General features: G+C 39.3%; 1 protein-coding gene across 3 annotated transcripts in view; it reads left to right on the top strand.

The window, feature by feature from the left end:
* The window catches only part of chn2 (chimerin 2), a 56,918-nt gene that overhangs the window by 19,501 nt on the left and 21,657 nt on the right, over positions 1-15,760 (top strand). For all 3 annotated transcript variants that reach the window (XM_057834518.1, XM_057834517.1, XM_057834519.1), the window contains 4 exons: positions 3,574-3,629; positions 7,094-7,125; positions 7,214-7,327; positions 7,441-7,711. In XM_057834518.1, the coding sequence (XP_057690501.1) occupies positions 3,574-3,629; positions 7,094-7,125; positions 7,214-7,327; positions 7,441-7,711 (473 nt within the window). The remainder of the gene's footprint in view (positions 1-3,573; positions 3,630-7,093; positions 7,126-7,213; positions 7,328-7,440; positions 7,712-15,760) is intronic.

Raw genomic sequence — 15,760 nt, 5'->3', positions numbered from 1 at the left:
GAGACGCACCCACTCAAAGAGGTTGTCGTTCGGATCGTCGTCAAAGGGAGATGCCTTCTAGTGGTCCAGAAAATTCCATTCTGCTTTAAAGCATACGAAACAGGGAAATATCAAGGCCAGAGGATCAGAAGAAGAGGTCGAAGACAGCCGCGATGACCAGTTCCATGCTATGATCGCTTGAAAGTGCGATTTTCTCGAAATAAAGTCATATTCTGTCAGAAAAAGACTTGACACCTCCCACGTGATAAGCTTCCCAAATCCGATGAGTTTTTCAAAATCAGTGATATTTTGGGGGGAACCCCAACCCCCCCCCCCCCCCCCCCCCCTTCGAGTTTCAGATAGCTTTTCTGGATCGGCCACTGTCAACACCAGGTCAAGGCAACACCGCATACGTTCTATGCATGTGAGTGCAAATGGACAGTTGAGAACAGATCAGGATTACGCCCCTACCCGGCTGGCCCCTGTATACGGCATAGCAGACATTACATGTGCTCTGAGGGAACCCTAAATATTAAGCGATCATTGTGAATTTTTTCTCACAGTACTTTGGCAAGAAGTGGAATGCATTGAGAGGGTGTGCGAGATTAGTTTCCTGGATTTACATTTTTTGGGACACCCTACCGGGGCCCCAAGTAACTGCCTGGCTTGCCTGTCCGCTAGCCCCACCTCTGATATTGCATATCCTTATGCCTCTGGATTATTTTCTTGCATGTAGCCCTAAACTCATTCACTGCCTTTGACAGTTATAAACATCAAATACATTTCACTGGGAAGGCTGGCATGGAGTGATCATTTTTCACTGCAATTCTGTCATATAATGCGGAATTTCTTCCAGAAAATGATTGCAATTACAAATGCTTTGGTAGTAAAATCTTCATTTATTTTGCTTGCAATCAAAAAACACAAAAGAAAATGGGAAGAAAAAAAAAATGATCATTGTACACAAAACTAAAATGGGCTGGACAAACGTATTGGCACCCTTTGGAAAATCATGCGATGCTTCTCTAATTTGTGTAATTAACAGCACCTGTTACTTAGCTGTGGCACATAACAGGTGGTGGCAATAACTAAATCACACTTGGAGCCAGTTAAAATGGATTAAAGTTGACTTAACCTCTATCCTGTGTCCTTGTGTGTACCACATTGAGCATGGAGAAAAGAAAGAAGACCAAAGTACTGTCTGAGGACTATAGCAGAATTGTGAGGAAGCATGGGCAATCTCAAGGCTACAAGTCCATCTCCAGAGACCTGAATGTTCCTGTGTCTACCGTGCGCAGTGTCATCAAAAGTGTAAAGCCCATGGCACTGTGGCCAACCTCCCTAGAAGTGGACAGAAAAAAAAAATTGACGAGAGATTTCAACGTAAGATTGTGCGGATAGTGGATAAAGAACCTCGACTAACATCCAAACAAGTTCAAGCTGTCCTGCAGTACAAGGGTACAACAGTGTCAACCCGTACTATCCGTCGGCATCTGAATGAAATGGGACTCTATGGTAGGATACCGAGGAAGACCCCACGTCTGACACAGAGACATACAAAAGCCAGGCTGGAGTTTGCCAAAACTTATCTGAGAAAGCCAAAAACGTTTTGGAAGAATGTTCTCTGGTCAGATGAGACAAAAGTAGAGCTTTTTTGGAAAAGGATACAATATAAGAGTTTACAAGGGAAAAAAACGAGTCCTTCAACGAAAAGAACATGGTCCCCACAGCCAAACATGGCAGAGGTTCCCTGATGTTTTGGGGTTGCTTTCCTACCCCTGGCACTGGACTGCTTGACTGTGTGCATGGCATTATGAAGTCTGAAGACTACCAACAAATTTTGCAGCATAATGTAGGGCCCAGTGTGAGAAAGCTGGGTCTCCCTCAGAGGTCATGGGTCTTCCAGCAGAACAATGACCCTAAACACAGTTCTAAAAGCATTAGAAAATGGTTTGAGAGAAAGCACTGGAGACTTCTAAAGTGGCCAGCAATGAGTCCAGACCTGAATCCCATACAACACCTGTGGAGAGATCTGAAAATGGCAGTTTGGTGAAGGCACCCTTCAAATCTCAGAGACCTGGAGCAGTTGGCCAAAGAAGAATGGTCTAAAGTTCCAGCAGAGCATTGGAAGAAACTCACCGATGTATACCAGAAGTGGTTGTTCGCAGTTATTTTGTCTAAAGGTTGTGCTAACAAGTATTAGGCTGAGGGAGCCAATAATTTTGTCCAGCACATTTTTGGACTTAAGTGTAAAATGATAATGATTTTAAAAATAAATAAATTTTAAAAATCATTCTCTTGTGTCTTTTTTTTTTCATTGCAAGCAATATAAATGAAGATTTTACAGTACTACCAAAGCATTCGTCATTGCAATCATTTTCTGGGAGAAATTGAGCATTATCTGACAGAATTGCAGGGGTGCCAATACTTTTGGCCAGCATTGTAACCGTAACCCAGTCAAAACAGATTGGATGTCTATTGCCGTCATTGGAAGTCAATGAGTTAATTACAATAGTATTGCTATTTAAAAACACAGCCAAATCTTCTCTTGTACTGAAAGAAATGAATGTCAGTTTTAAAATGTGGCTTACTTAATGCGCAGCAGGTAAATATAAGCAGGTCACTCTCCCACACAACACGTTTAAAGCAGGGTTTGAGAAAATAGGTTACACCCGCTGGAGAAAATAAGATTTTCTCTATGTGAAGAGGCTTTTAACATCCTCATTGCGCCCACTTCAGCATCCAATGTTTTTGCCGTGTGGGAGGAAATGGATTCACTCTTCCACATTTGATGTGACTCCAATCATTTCGACTGGGGCGACACATGAGTGCAAATGGAAACTGTGACACAGTGTGGCAATTTTCTTTTGCATTTGTTTTTCCATATATCAAAAGCGTGCATAGTTTTCTAATAATTATGTTTTGTCCCTCTGTGCTCGCATCAGCACTCAGGATGGATGACGTCTAGAGCTTAATAAGTCAGTTGACAAAAACATGAAAATTCACTGTTGTTCCCTTGCTGTAGAATCTGCTGTAACAAAGACAGAATTCAGCCTCACGCAATTTGCTGCAGCTCTGTTTAGGATCCCTGAACAGTCTTGCCTTCTATTATTTGTTGTTTGTGTTAGAGTGTAAAGTAAGAGAAAAGTAAAAATTCACTGCATGATTTGTTCAGTTTCACGTTGAACTGTTCTAAAAGAAAACGATTGATCCTTCATTGCCTTTATTATAATAAAGTTGTTTTCTGTGAACAGCTGCTATCCAAATTCTTACAAGATAACATACAGTAGTAACGTTGAATATTGTAATTGATAAGTCATTGTGGAGATGTGCAGTCACAATACATAACAACATTCATGCTTTTAGATGTAGGATTTCTGTGTAGTTTCTGGTTAATTTTCTCTTTACTCATTTCAAAATGTTCAGGCCACACTTGCTGCTATCTCACAGCTTATAATTTACTATACCTCCTCTTAAATGTACATCGACGACTTTATTTTGGGTTTCAATCTACCATTTTCAAGTAATTACAACTTGCACTGAACTGCACACACGCAAGGCCTTAATTAACATCCACATATGTCTCTTTAACAGTGTACCAATTACAGCAGGAGGCCCCAAGACCGAAAAGGATCGTATGTCCCAAGGAGGTGCGTACGTCCCTTGACGAGAGAGCTCCGTCATGTCTTCGTGCTCTTGACCTGTCTAAAATGTCATACACTGGAGGAAATATCCTCATTAATGTGTCACCCAGCTGATGGGTATCTGCCGTTGCCGATACTGTACTGATACGTTTTCTGGAAAAAATAAACTTTTTATCTCTCTTTAATACTAATTTATTGCATATGTACTTGAATGTAAAGTAATTACTATTATGGCTCAGTCAGGCACTCCTCAACTCATTGTCCGCTATTGACGGTGCTAGACGCCCAATCAATTTGAAGAGGGAGGGCTGGCATCGAACATTAGTTGCCACCCTCCCGCACCAAATGGATTGGATGTCTACTAGTGGTAAACTCATTTTAATTCATGACATAAGCATGAGAAGAGCTTTCATTGCCCTTACCAACATGGCCTCAGGGCAGCCATGTTGGTAGGGGCAACATTCACCCCAAAGTCAATACATTGACATTAAAATTAAGTCATAACTGGACGAAAATTTTTCAAAAGATTATTTTATTGATGTCAGTTGTCAATGTCAGTGCTGGCTTTGACATCTTTTACGTCCTTTGGCAGCTGCCACCCTTCCACTTCAGATGGCTTGGACGCCTATGAGTGATAAACTCATTGAAATTCACACACGATTGCCATACAATTGGACGTCTATCATCGTCTTGGGGAAGACGACAAATGTTTGTGGCCATCTTGGGTAGGGTGACCAACAGTTAGAAAATAGATCAGGAAAAGTACATATTGCAAAGAATGTGCACATTATTTCTTAGTTCTCCCCGTCATTTAAGTATCGTACTGGTAAATGGTAAATGGAATTACACTTATATAGCGCCTTTCTACCATCAAGGCACTCAAAGTGCTTTCATACTGTGTGCTCATTTACTGACTGATGACCAGTTTTGTTAATAATGGCGTTAGAGTATAACGGCATTACTAACAGCGTTACCTACTGATGACCAGTCTTGTTAATAACGGCGTTAGAGTACTGTATAACGGCGTTACTCACGGTGTTATTTTGTCAGTAGTGAGTAATCTAATTAACTTACTTTTCTCATCTTGGCAACGCCGTTACCGTTACTGAGGATGTAAAAGCGTGCGTTACATGCGTTATATGCAGGACAACGTTGGTTGAATGACGCGAGAAAAGTCTGAGAGACACTGACTCACGGAGACGAGAAATCAGAGCGGGAGAGGGGAGGAGGGAAGTGAGTTGTGACACCGTTGCAAACGCAATTCTAGGTGGCTCCAATAATACCATAGCCTACAAACTACGCCCACATGATATTACGGTAGATATCACATATATATAGAACTAGATGCGAAATGACAGACAGTGACTACATGCGTTAGCACATGTATAGAGAACTACATGCTAAAATAATTGACTCGCCGGCAGTAGTAAACAGCAAGTATCTTAAAGCAGTAGACTTCTCAGGAAGGCTCTGTTGTAGAGAACCTTCCTAGCGAACCTAAGTAACTTTTTATCTAAAATACGCCTACATCGGGAAAATCTTGACTTGAATCTATCATCGGTTTTAAAACTTCTCATGTCGAAAGTAGACAGAAGGGAACTAATGCAATAACGGGAGCAATTTTAAAAACTTTAATGGTTTATTCCGAGGCCGTTGGCAATCTTACAAATAGTGACGTATGCCCTTACAAATTGGTGACTAATCTAACAACGTTGTATATAGTGTGCAATCTGAAACAAAAATAAAACTCAATTTTTAAAATAATATGAATTTACTGGTAATATTGTAACATGTATAACATGGTGCAATCAAAGAACAATCAATAGCTTCAGCTACATCATGATTACTAAAATTGAACGGTGACTTTTGTTATAATTGTATGTAGAACTTTTGGCAATTTCTATCATGTCTTTTGATGGCTGCACTCCATGGCACTTCAGCTCGCAATTCAGTTTGACTTGAAAGCAGTTCATTAGTGTGTCCAATTATAAATTTAAAAGGTGAATTGATAAAATTAACTTACCGGTGCAATCTTTGAGTCAGGGAACATTTATTTTGCTAATTCTGAGAAGAGATCAGCAATAGTTGCAGGCAAATTGTGTTTGGCAACAAATTGGCAGAATAATATCTCCGCTTTCGTCACTTTTCATTCTGCAGACTTAATCTTTATGACCAGTGTTTTTAATCTTACTTTTAAAAAAATAATTAATTACAGTTACAAATGACTTCTCCCAAAAAGTTATTGAGTTAGTAACTCAGTTACCTGAATGTAAGAGTAATTAGTTACTTGGCAAAGTAACTGGTGTTACCTTTCATGTTTTGTTTTTTTTTCATTTTTTCAAAAAACAAAACAAAAACAAACAAAAAAACAAAGTTAACTTTGCTATGTTTGGAAGTCAGTTAATGTTATGAATCAACCGTTAAAGTTGTTAAAATTGCTCCCGTTTTTGCATTAGTTCCCTTCTGTCTACTTTCAACATGTGAAAGTTTTAAAACTGTTTCATCATTTAAACATGGATTCAAGTCAAGATTTTGCCGATTTAGGAGTATTTTAGATAAAAAGTTACTTAGGTTAGCTAAGAAAGTTTACGACAACAGAGCCTTTCTGAGAAGTCTACCGCTTTAAAATGGCAGCTGTTTACCAACGCAGCCGAGTCTGTCATTTCGCATGTAGTTCCATATGCATGTGATATCTAGGCGTAGATTGTAGGCTGTCGGCTACAGTCAGGAAATATTGGAGCCACCTAGCTTAGCATCGCGTTTGCCACAGCGTCACAAGAAACACTCCTCTCTCTCTCTCTCTGACTTTTCTCGCGTCATTCAACCAACGTAACGCATAGTAACGCACATTGTCTCGTTGCCGAAACGGTGACAAAATCCGGAGAAAAAAAAAACGTAATGCACGAAAAACGTACAGATTTGAACGTACAGTGTACACATTTAAAAATCAGTGCTCACTTGTACAAATTACGCCAAAACCATACAACTTGACAGGAATGTTATTCACATTAAATGACTTCCAAACATAGCAAAGGTTACTATGTTGTTGTTGTTGTTGTTTTTTTTTGGGGGGGGGGGGGGCATGAAAGGTAACACCAGTTACTTTGCCATGTAACTAATTACTTTTACATTCAGGTAAGTGAGTTACTAACTCAATTACTTTTTGGGAGAAGAAATTTGTAACTGGAATTACTTTTTTAAAGTAAGATTAACAACACTGCTGATGACACAGCATAAGGAGCAACATGGGGCTCTGTATCTCACAACCTCTAGGTTGGGGAACGACTACTCTACCACTGCTCCACACCATCCCCATCGGTACAGATACTAATATTGCACCGATACCAATACTAGTATCGGTATTGCTGCAACACTAGCTAGAAGCAGTATTATATACTCTCAAACTGAATATTCGGTATCTGCGCTGTATGTGCCTATAGTATGTAAGCAATGTCATTTCTGTTTCCCAGATGGAGACCAGGCCCAAATATTACGGCAGAGAGTGAGTGAATAATTACTGTACTTGTAAAAACATGAAGGAAGTGGAAAGTTACATTTTTTATATCCAAGTTTTTTATAATCTGTCACAGATTTCATGGCATGATATCTCGAGAGTATGCAGAGGACCTTTTGAGAGGAGCCGATGGTTCCTACTTGATTAGGGAAAGCCAAAGACAGCCCGGGACTCACACATTAGCCTTAAGGTACCAGCAATACGGTATCACTATGCATTCTGAAGAAATTCTATCCTGTGTTTAAACTCGTTCAAACGTTATGCTACTGGAAACAAACCACTCACCTTTTTGCGTCTGTCTAGATTTGGGCCGCAGACCTTCAACTACAGGCTGTTCTACGATGGGAAGCACTTTGTCGCAGAGAAGAGGTTCGAGTCTGTGCACGACCTGGTCACAGATGCCCTCATCACTCTCTACATCGAGACCAAGGCGGCGGAGTACATCGCCAAGATGACTGCAAACCCCATCTATGAGCACCTTGGTTATACCTCACTACTAAAGGACAAGATGGTGCACAGGATGAGCCGCGGGCGCACAGATTTCCGCAAAGTCACCCTTGTGAGAGATGAACGGGTGAGTTTATGTTCAAGTTATTGCCACGCATATAAGTCCCAAATTTCAGAGTGAGGAATTAAGCTGGGGCAGAAATTAGCCTTTATTTGGGACAAGGCAGTTAACGTTACATGAGAAAAATCTCAGTGCACAACACTAAGCAAAAACATTATTAGAAGTGTAAAATATTAACGATTTCATCATAATTTAATCACAAATCGACTTCCTTAGGGGGAAATCTGAAAGTGTTTAGCGTCATACTGGAATTGAAGGACATTTTACATCCTATCCTACAAATTTTAAATAACCCATGTACAAAATACTACATAAAACATGAAGCCTCGGAGTCAACTTAGTTGTGCTGAGACCAAATCTTGAAAAAAACATGGTGGAAAATATATTTTATAATACCAATTAAGTCTTGATTACCCTCTAAAATGCCCTTTTAATTAGCACATCTCAAATTACTATAATTTTTCAATTGTTTTATTTGTTTAATTGCTGTCTCCTGTCTCTGTGGGAATATTTATTTCAATAAAAGTAATTGGTCCACTGTTATCTCGTATTGGTGGAACGTGCGCCTACTACATACATGCAAACCTTGTTACCATAATCTTTTTCTCATGGTGGATGATAAACATGATAAACTGGGCTTGACATCATCAAACAGTTTTCCAAAAGAACAGATAGAGCAAATGTATGTCCTCTCTTCTATTTTTCATATTTCTTATAAAATAGTTACAGTGGCCTTGATTGAATTCACCTCATGATGCAACCCTATGCATATGATCAGAAGATGACCTTTTTTCTCATTTACTTACGTAAGTAAGGCTGTCCTCTCGGTCAGCAGTAACGGCTATTTTTTGGCAGCCCTTTTAATTTTTGTCTTAGTCTTATGGACGATAATACTTATTAGTCTTAGCCATATTTTAGTCATCTCAAAATGTTTGTCTTCATCTAGTTTTTTGTTGACGAATACTCTAGACTAATTTCGTCTAGTTTTAGTCGACATACACTCAATTCAATTCAATTCAATTTTATTTGTATAGCCCTCAATCACAACAGAAGTCTCAAAGGGCTTTACAGAGGCAATATGATACACAATTAGAAATGAAGCAACAAAGATGAATAGATACAGTTCAAGTCCTGGGAATCCCCTATCCTTAAGACCCTCCATGCCGGCAAGGAAAAACTCCAAAAACTCCAGAGTCAATTGGGAGAAAAATGAGAAACCTTGGGGAGTACCACAGTCAGGAGAGATCCACTCCCAGGACGGATAGACAGGAACCCCAGAACTGCTAATGGGAAATAGCAAGCCAAGTTATAGTCCGTAAAAGTACAGTGGCGTAAAGGAGCAAGAAGAGGTCCCTCTAGTCAGATGAGACGGGGGTAGCAGCGAGGACGTCTATCCAGCCAGGGGTCCGGACAGTCAGGAGGCTGCAGCTGAAAAATAGCCCCTCCCCAGAGGGGAGGGGGGAAAGGGGACACCGGGTGACTAGTGATGAAGAGACTAGACAACTAGATATTAACATTGGAAAAATAGAAATAAAATAAGACAAGTGGTAGGTACACTAAATCAACATTGACAGACGAACACATATTGTAGCATCTACAAGGACAACGCCAAATTTGTAATTATACACACTCAGCAGGAAAACAGTACATTAAGTACAGTGGTACCTCGACATACGATTGCTTCGACACACAATCTTTTCGACATCCGACGTAAAATTTTACTCACCATTTGTTTCTACATTCGACGACATGCTCGTGTAACGGGTACACGCAGGTCCGCGTGTGTGAAGCGGTGCGTGGAAAACCTCCGATGCCTTCGTGTGGGGACGCTGGTGGCTGTGCTGTTGGCCTGAGCTTATGGCACAGCAGTTAAGTGTCCCTGCACTAACACACCGGTTACACTTGAAATATGATTATTTACACCAGCACCGCAGTTTCTTTGTTTTCCCGCAAACGGCGTATTTTCTTGTGAGAAAAATCAACATGGGTTCCAAGAAATGTTAGTGCAGGTGCTGAAAAAAGGTGACACCACTGAAATGAAGATGGAAATGATCGAAAAAAATGAGCGTGGTGCACGTCCGTGAACTGGCTTGACAATCCGGCCGTAGAATTTCAACGATCTCGACGGTCCTCCTCAGACCTCCGTTCGCCATTCTTTAAATTAAGGTGACAATTATTATTGTGGTAACACCCCCAAAGAAATCGCCAGCTTCGTCAGCTTTTTAATCATTTATTTCAGAACTTGTACAACACAACACGCAAGAGTTGACGCCAAAAACAACAGGACATTAAATGTGAAAATAATATCTCTACCGCACCCACCTATCTCACTGTCACGTTCAGCACGTAAAACACATCCGCCACATTACAACCTGAGTCGTTACATTATTACAGGAATTGTTATTATTATTGTATTATTATTCCGGATTTTATTTATAATTTATTTGTTTTGCTATGTGTAATTGCCATTTGTAATGGTACCAGCAGTATTTATTAAGGATTTAGTGTAGGTTTTCAGGCTGTGGAACGAATTAATGGAATTATAATGTATTCTTATGGGGAAATCCTGATCTTGAATGAATTAACTTCGTATGTAGAAGTACCACTGTATTTTCAGTTAATTATATCCACCTGGACGCCACAAACTTTTGTGAAAAAAAGATGTCCAAGAGTTTAAGAGGACGTTCACCATTAGCATTAGCCTATTACTAATGCAAATGCTATGCTAATGCTATGAGTTACATTTAGTGTGTGATGATCACTCAGCACAGACATTTGAAGGCTAAAGCAATATTGCATATCAAATCTTACCATGTGTGCAAGCCTTCATGGAGACTGGAGACAAGACGCTGGTGAATCGGGGCAGAGGGGGGGGCACAGCACGTCAGGAGTGACACAACCAGACACTGCTAAAATTGTTATGATGGTGGGCTGAGAACCCCAAAACAGGCACGTGAGATATTGAGGGCAGAAATTCAAGCAGTTTATTATTCACAGAGCTGTGGAGTCTGTGGCGTGGAGAGTCTGGGCGAAGGTACCATAAACAAGAAACAAAGCAAATAGGTCGATGATCAGATGAGTCCACACAGAAATATTCACAACGCGAGAAGGCACTAACAGTGATCTGAAAGAGATGATCTAGCGACGTGATGGAGCTCTGGCTGACTTATGTAGGCAGATGGTGAATGCTGACACCTGCCGCTGCTCCACCCGCCAGGTGCTGCTGGCCCTGTAATGGGATGACAGACTCACCCACACACTTGTCCAGTCCGGGGCCTGACAAAGATGTAGTAGGCTAACTACACATAAAATGTCACACATTGTGAACATTTGACGGAACCTATGGCGCATATTCATCTCGTCTCGTCAGACGAAAGCTGGCATGCGCCTCGTTACGTTTTAGTCTACCAAAACACGTTTACAGCTTGCTATCGTCTCTTCATCATCATGAAAAGTGTTCGTTGACGAAAACAACACTGGTAAGAAAAAATACTATTGATCTGTAAAATGATCTTATCAAGCCATTGATAGTGCAGTACATATTCTTGATGAATGAAAAACAGAAGTGAAGGCTTATTTTGCAAGAATTTTGAAGCCAAAATGTCCTCCAATTCTGGAATTACCCTTTAGTTAAACACCTAGCTTTTGGTCAAAATGCCCCAAAAAATAAAGAAAATCTTAACCCCATCTGTCACTGATTGTATTACATACAGATTTTGTTTCTTACGGTAATACCTATGTTTATCTGTTATCTGGGCCTTTTACTAGAATTAGAGTGATACTGTGATTTTGATCAGCTTTTGCCCTCCTGAACATTTTTACAGCGGTACAAAAGTGACTTTAGAGGACGCATTGTCCTATGAGTTAAGTGCACATTATTAGCTGGCAGCCTCAGGGTGTGTTCACTGCTGCCGTGCTTCATTGCCTCCTCTGAAAGGTAACGATGACCGAGTGATGGGGGGCCTTTGCTCTCCCTGGCATGCAGTTCAGATACACGGATCCACACTGAGACAAATAGTACATTGTTTTCACTGGAACTGGGGCGATGATATTCCGTAATAGTCTGTGAATGTCTTACCATGTAGGAATGAGGAAGGTGGCTCCTGCTTCTTCCCGGAAGATGTTCAATAATCCCACCACTAGGGGGCAATATTATTATGTCTGCTCCTAATGGGATGTTGGTGTTTCTTCAATTTTTAGCCAAACTATATTTCTACTCACAAACTAATTACAATGTATTATAATATTTCATCACTTAGTTTTGTTTTGCCATTCAAAGACATATCACAACTCATTGGCCATGAGCATCAGCTGTGGTATCAACATCAGTCATCACTTTGCCCGCTGTAACCAGACACTTAAGACATTAATACAGCAAATGGCCATCGATCAATATGTCGTCAATTGATTTACAATGCCTCGGTGTGTTCGTTTAGGGATAAGAGCCAAACAATCGTCAATGGCCTTTTGAGTCAAACTAATGGTTTATGTACTAAAAGTACTTCATCCTCTGTGTACATTTAGAGCATTTCTGCACTCTTTTTGATCTTATTTTTCATACAGCACAGCACACAATGATCAGAGCTGTCAAGTGATGTTTGCACCAAATTTTTTTTTGCCTTAATGGATTCGTCCAAAAAGCACAGCTCACCTCTGATGGCTTAAATGTGGAAAAGTCTTTTTGACCTTCATGTTTACCATTCTCACAGCCGCGCCCTGAGGCTTTAGTTGCACACTGGCTTCACTGTATAGTCAATATGTGCATGTATTTACCCTCCTAATGCACCTCCACATTGCTGTGGCTGCGAGTGCAACCAAAATGCTTCCCAAAGGCCGAAAGCAGAACTTAGCCTGTAGGTTTAAGTATCTTCCGAGTTAGTAGATTCCTTTCGCATGCTGAATGTGGTCAGACATTTACCACATTCCTGCTGATCCTCACCATTCTAACTGGCTGAATATCAGCGAGGTGCCGGTCAGGCTGGTCTGGTTACTTGCCCTGAAATGATTTCCACAGTAATGGCTGTGTTGTTTGTTCAGATAATGAGCTACTCTGTCAGTAAATTGCCCTAATCTTATCCCATGAAAATCTTAACCAAAAAGAAGCGGCTTACTTTTTTCCCCAAAAATTTGTGGGAGCGTTTGTAGCATAGGCGGAGTTTGACTTTTGGGGCGGGGGGGGGGGGGGGGGGGGGGGCACAATATGTCTGATGACCCCAAAACACAGTGTCAGCAATAAAATTAACTTACAAGAATATTTAAAATAATATGTTGACAATGGGCGTTTTTTGTTTCCCATCATTCTTGAGGGGAACTCTAAATCAGGCCGCTTAGGCAATACTTTTCCCCAAGATCGTCATCCATTGAATTTGGTAGCTGGCCGGTGTCGTGCCAATGTAGTTACCTCAGTTAAAAATTGTATCCCCTGGGCGGAGCCATACGGAGGTAGTTTTGGGTCTTTATTATTCAATCCCAAAAAAAGTTGCTTCAATTAAAAAAAAAAATGTTGCGTCAATCAAAATATATATTTTCAACCAAGAGAAGAAGTCGCTTCAATAAAAAAAAATTTTTTTTTAAATGTGTTTGAATGCAAAAAAAAATTTGAAACTCAAAAAACTCGGGGAAAAAAATGCACGTGAAAGCTATTTTTCTTTGATTAATTGTTTTTTTTTTGTTTTTGTTTTTGTTTTTGATTGAAGTTGTTTTTAAGTCGTTTTTTCTTTTTTTTTTTTTTTTGCTATTGAAGCAACTTTTTGATTAAAGTAATGTTGATTTGTGTTTGGGCCACATTTTGGCTAGGACATTTTTCTCTTTATTATTCAATCAAAAAATAAGTTCCTTCAAAAAAATATAGATTTTCAAAAAGAAGAATCCCTTCAATCAAAAAAAGAAAATTTTCAATATTACAAAAAAAAATTTCAATGTGAAAAATATTTGAGATTCAAAAATTTGCATTTGAACACTTAATTTTTGATTGAAGCAATCCTTTTTTTTTTTGTTTGTTTGTTTGTTTGGGCCATATTATGATTAGGACATTTGTGTCTAAATCATTCAATCCCCCAAAAAGTTGCTTCAATCAAAAAAAAATATTTTCAATTAAAGAAAAAAAATCATCATTAAAAATATTTTTTCCTCTAATATATATATACTAGGGCTGTCAAACGATTAAACTTTTTAATCGAGTTAATCATAGCTTAAAAATTAATTAATCGTAATCAATCGCAATTAATCGCAATTCAAACCATCTATAAAATATGCCATATTTTTCTGTAAATTATATATATATTCTGTAAAATAATTTGTTGGAATGGAAAGATAAGACACTAGATGGATATATACATTCAACATACGGTACATAAGGACTGTAGTGGGCATTTCACTCTACTGTCATTTAAATCTGTCTATGCTGTCCTCACTCCGAAGCGTCTACTTTTTCCAAAGCTAGACAGCTAGTGAAAGACGCCTTAATAATCAGACTTCTTCCTTTTTCATCAGATTTATTAATAAAATTGCCTACAAAACTACAAAAAAAAAGTACACAAGCATTGCATTAGCAACAACGTTAGCTTAGCACGCTATACAGGTTCACTAAACATAAACAAAAAGCGTCTCATACAAAAAATATAACATTTCGCTTACTAACATAATATGTACATTCTTTACAACAACCATACTTACGGACAAATCTTGTCCAAGGATCATATAAGCACAACATTACAATGTAGGCGTCAGCCCGAGACGTCGTGCAGCCATATTGAACTGGCAAGAAAGCAATAAACAATGTCGCAAAGCGACCACAAGAGTTCGCTGTTAGACAGTACAAAAAACCTTGCTGTAACACTTACCAAAGGGCAGAATACTGTCTGAGCGGGACATGTGCGTTAATTGCGTCAAATATTTTAACGTGATTAATTTTAAAAATTAAAAACCGCACGTTAACGCGATAATTTTGACAGCCCTAATATATACATATTAAATTATTTGCAAAGCAAATGACTGTCTAATGTGCTCGAAAAATAATTTCGACCAATTATAAAAATGTTTTTTGTTTTGTTAATTTCTTTCATTTATGTTGCAGTTTTTTGCTTTACAACTTTTATATATATATATATATATATATATATATATATATATATACATATACTGTATATAGGAAAGTCAATTACATGCAATTACATTTTTCGGCCATCAGGCCGATCCTTAAAATCCGCTTATGGTTTTTATTGAGTTAACCATCTTCTTTTTTATCCACTAACACTAGAAATACTGTAGATAAATGCTACGAAAAAAGAACAGTGGTAGAATGTGAAAACTTTGTCTAACTGTGCGATTCGTCACAGTGTCTATTTGTGCATTTGTTGGTGAGGTTTTGTCTCACATTTGGGGGCGGTGTGTCCTGTTGTCTCAGTATGTCAGTACCCACTGTGTTGTTATCCCATGATTCCAAGCGCTAACTCACAGGAGTCCACTCAGTTGTGCCTCACAAAGACAAGTAATAAAGGAGTCGAGCCACACCAAAAGAAAGCGGAGCTTGTTGTATGTGACCACCTTTTGTCCTTTTCTTCCATGCTCTTTCTTTGGTCAGACAAGAGGCCATCTGCCCGCAGACAAAGCTCAGCCCTCGTCGCCCACCCCCTCACGAGGCTAAAATATCTCAGAGTGGTATATTTCTCATCCAACCCTTCTGACTTGTATGTCAAATTCTACCCTTTGGTATGCGTATGTCTTGTCAAAGAATGTCAACCAGAATGACAAAAATTCTCACCTGTCATGTCAGTCCGCAGCAATGTTTTAACTTCCCTCGAGGCATCAGGACAAAGAGGAAATAGGCTACAGTAGTTTTATGCACTGGTGACTTCAAAGTCAGCTTGGGGGGACCAACATCTCCTTGAAAAAGATTTCTCAAAAGTGAAAACATCATGCATGGCGTCATGTGATCAAAAAATAAATCCCGGAGTTACAGTGGTATAAAAAAGTATCTGAACCTTTTGGAATTTCTCACATTTCTGCATGAAATCACCATCAAATGTGGTCTGATCTTTGTTAAAATCACACAGA

The sequence above is a fragment of the Corythoichthys intestinalis genome, chromosome 4, assembly GCF_030265065.1.
Source record: "Corythoichthys intestinalis isolate RoL2023-P3 chromosome 4, ASM3026506v1, whole genome shotgun sequence".
Lineage (NCBI taxonomy): Eukaryota > Metazoa > Chordata > Actinopteri > Syngnathiformes > Syngnathidae > Corythoichthys > Corythoichthys intestinalis.
This window is presented reverse-complemented; position numbering and strand designations above follow the sequence as displayed.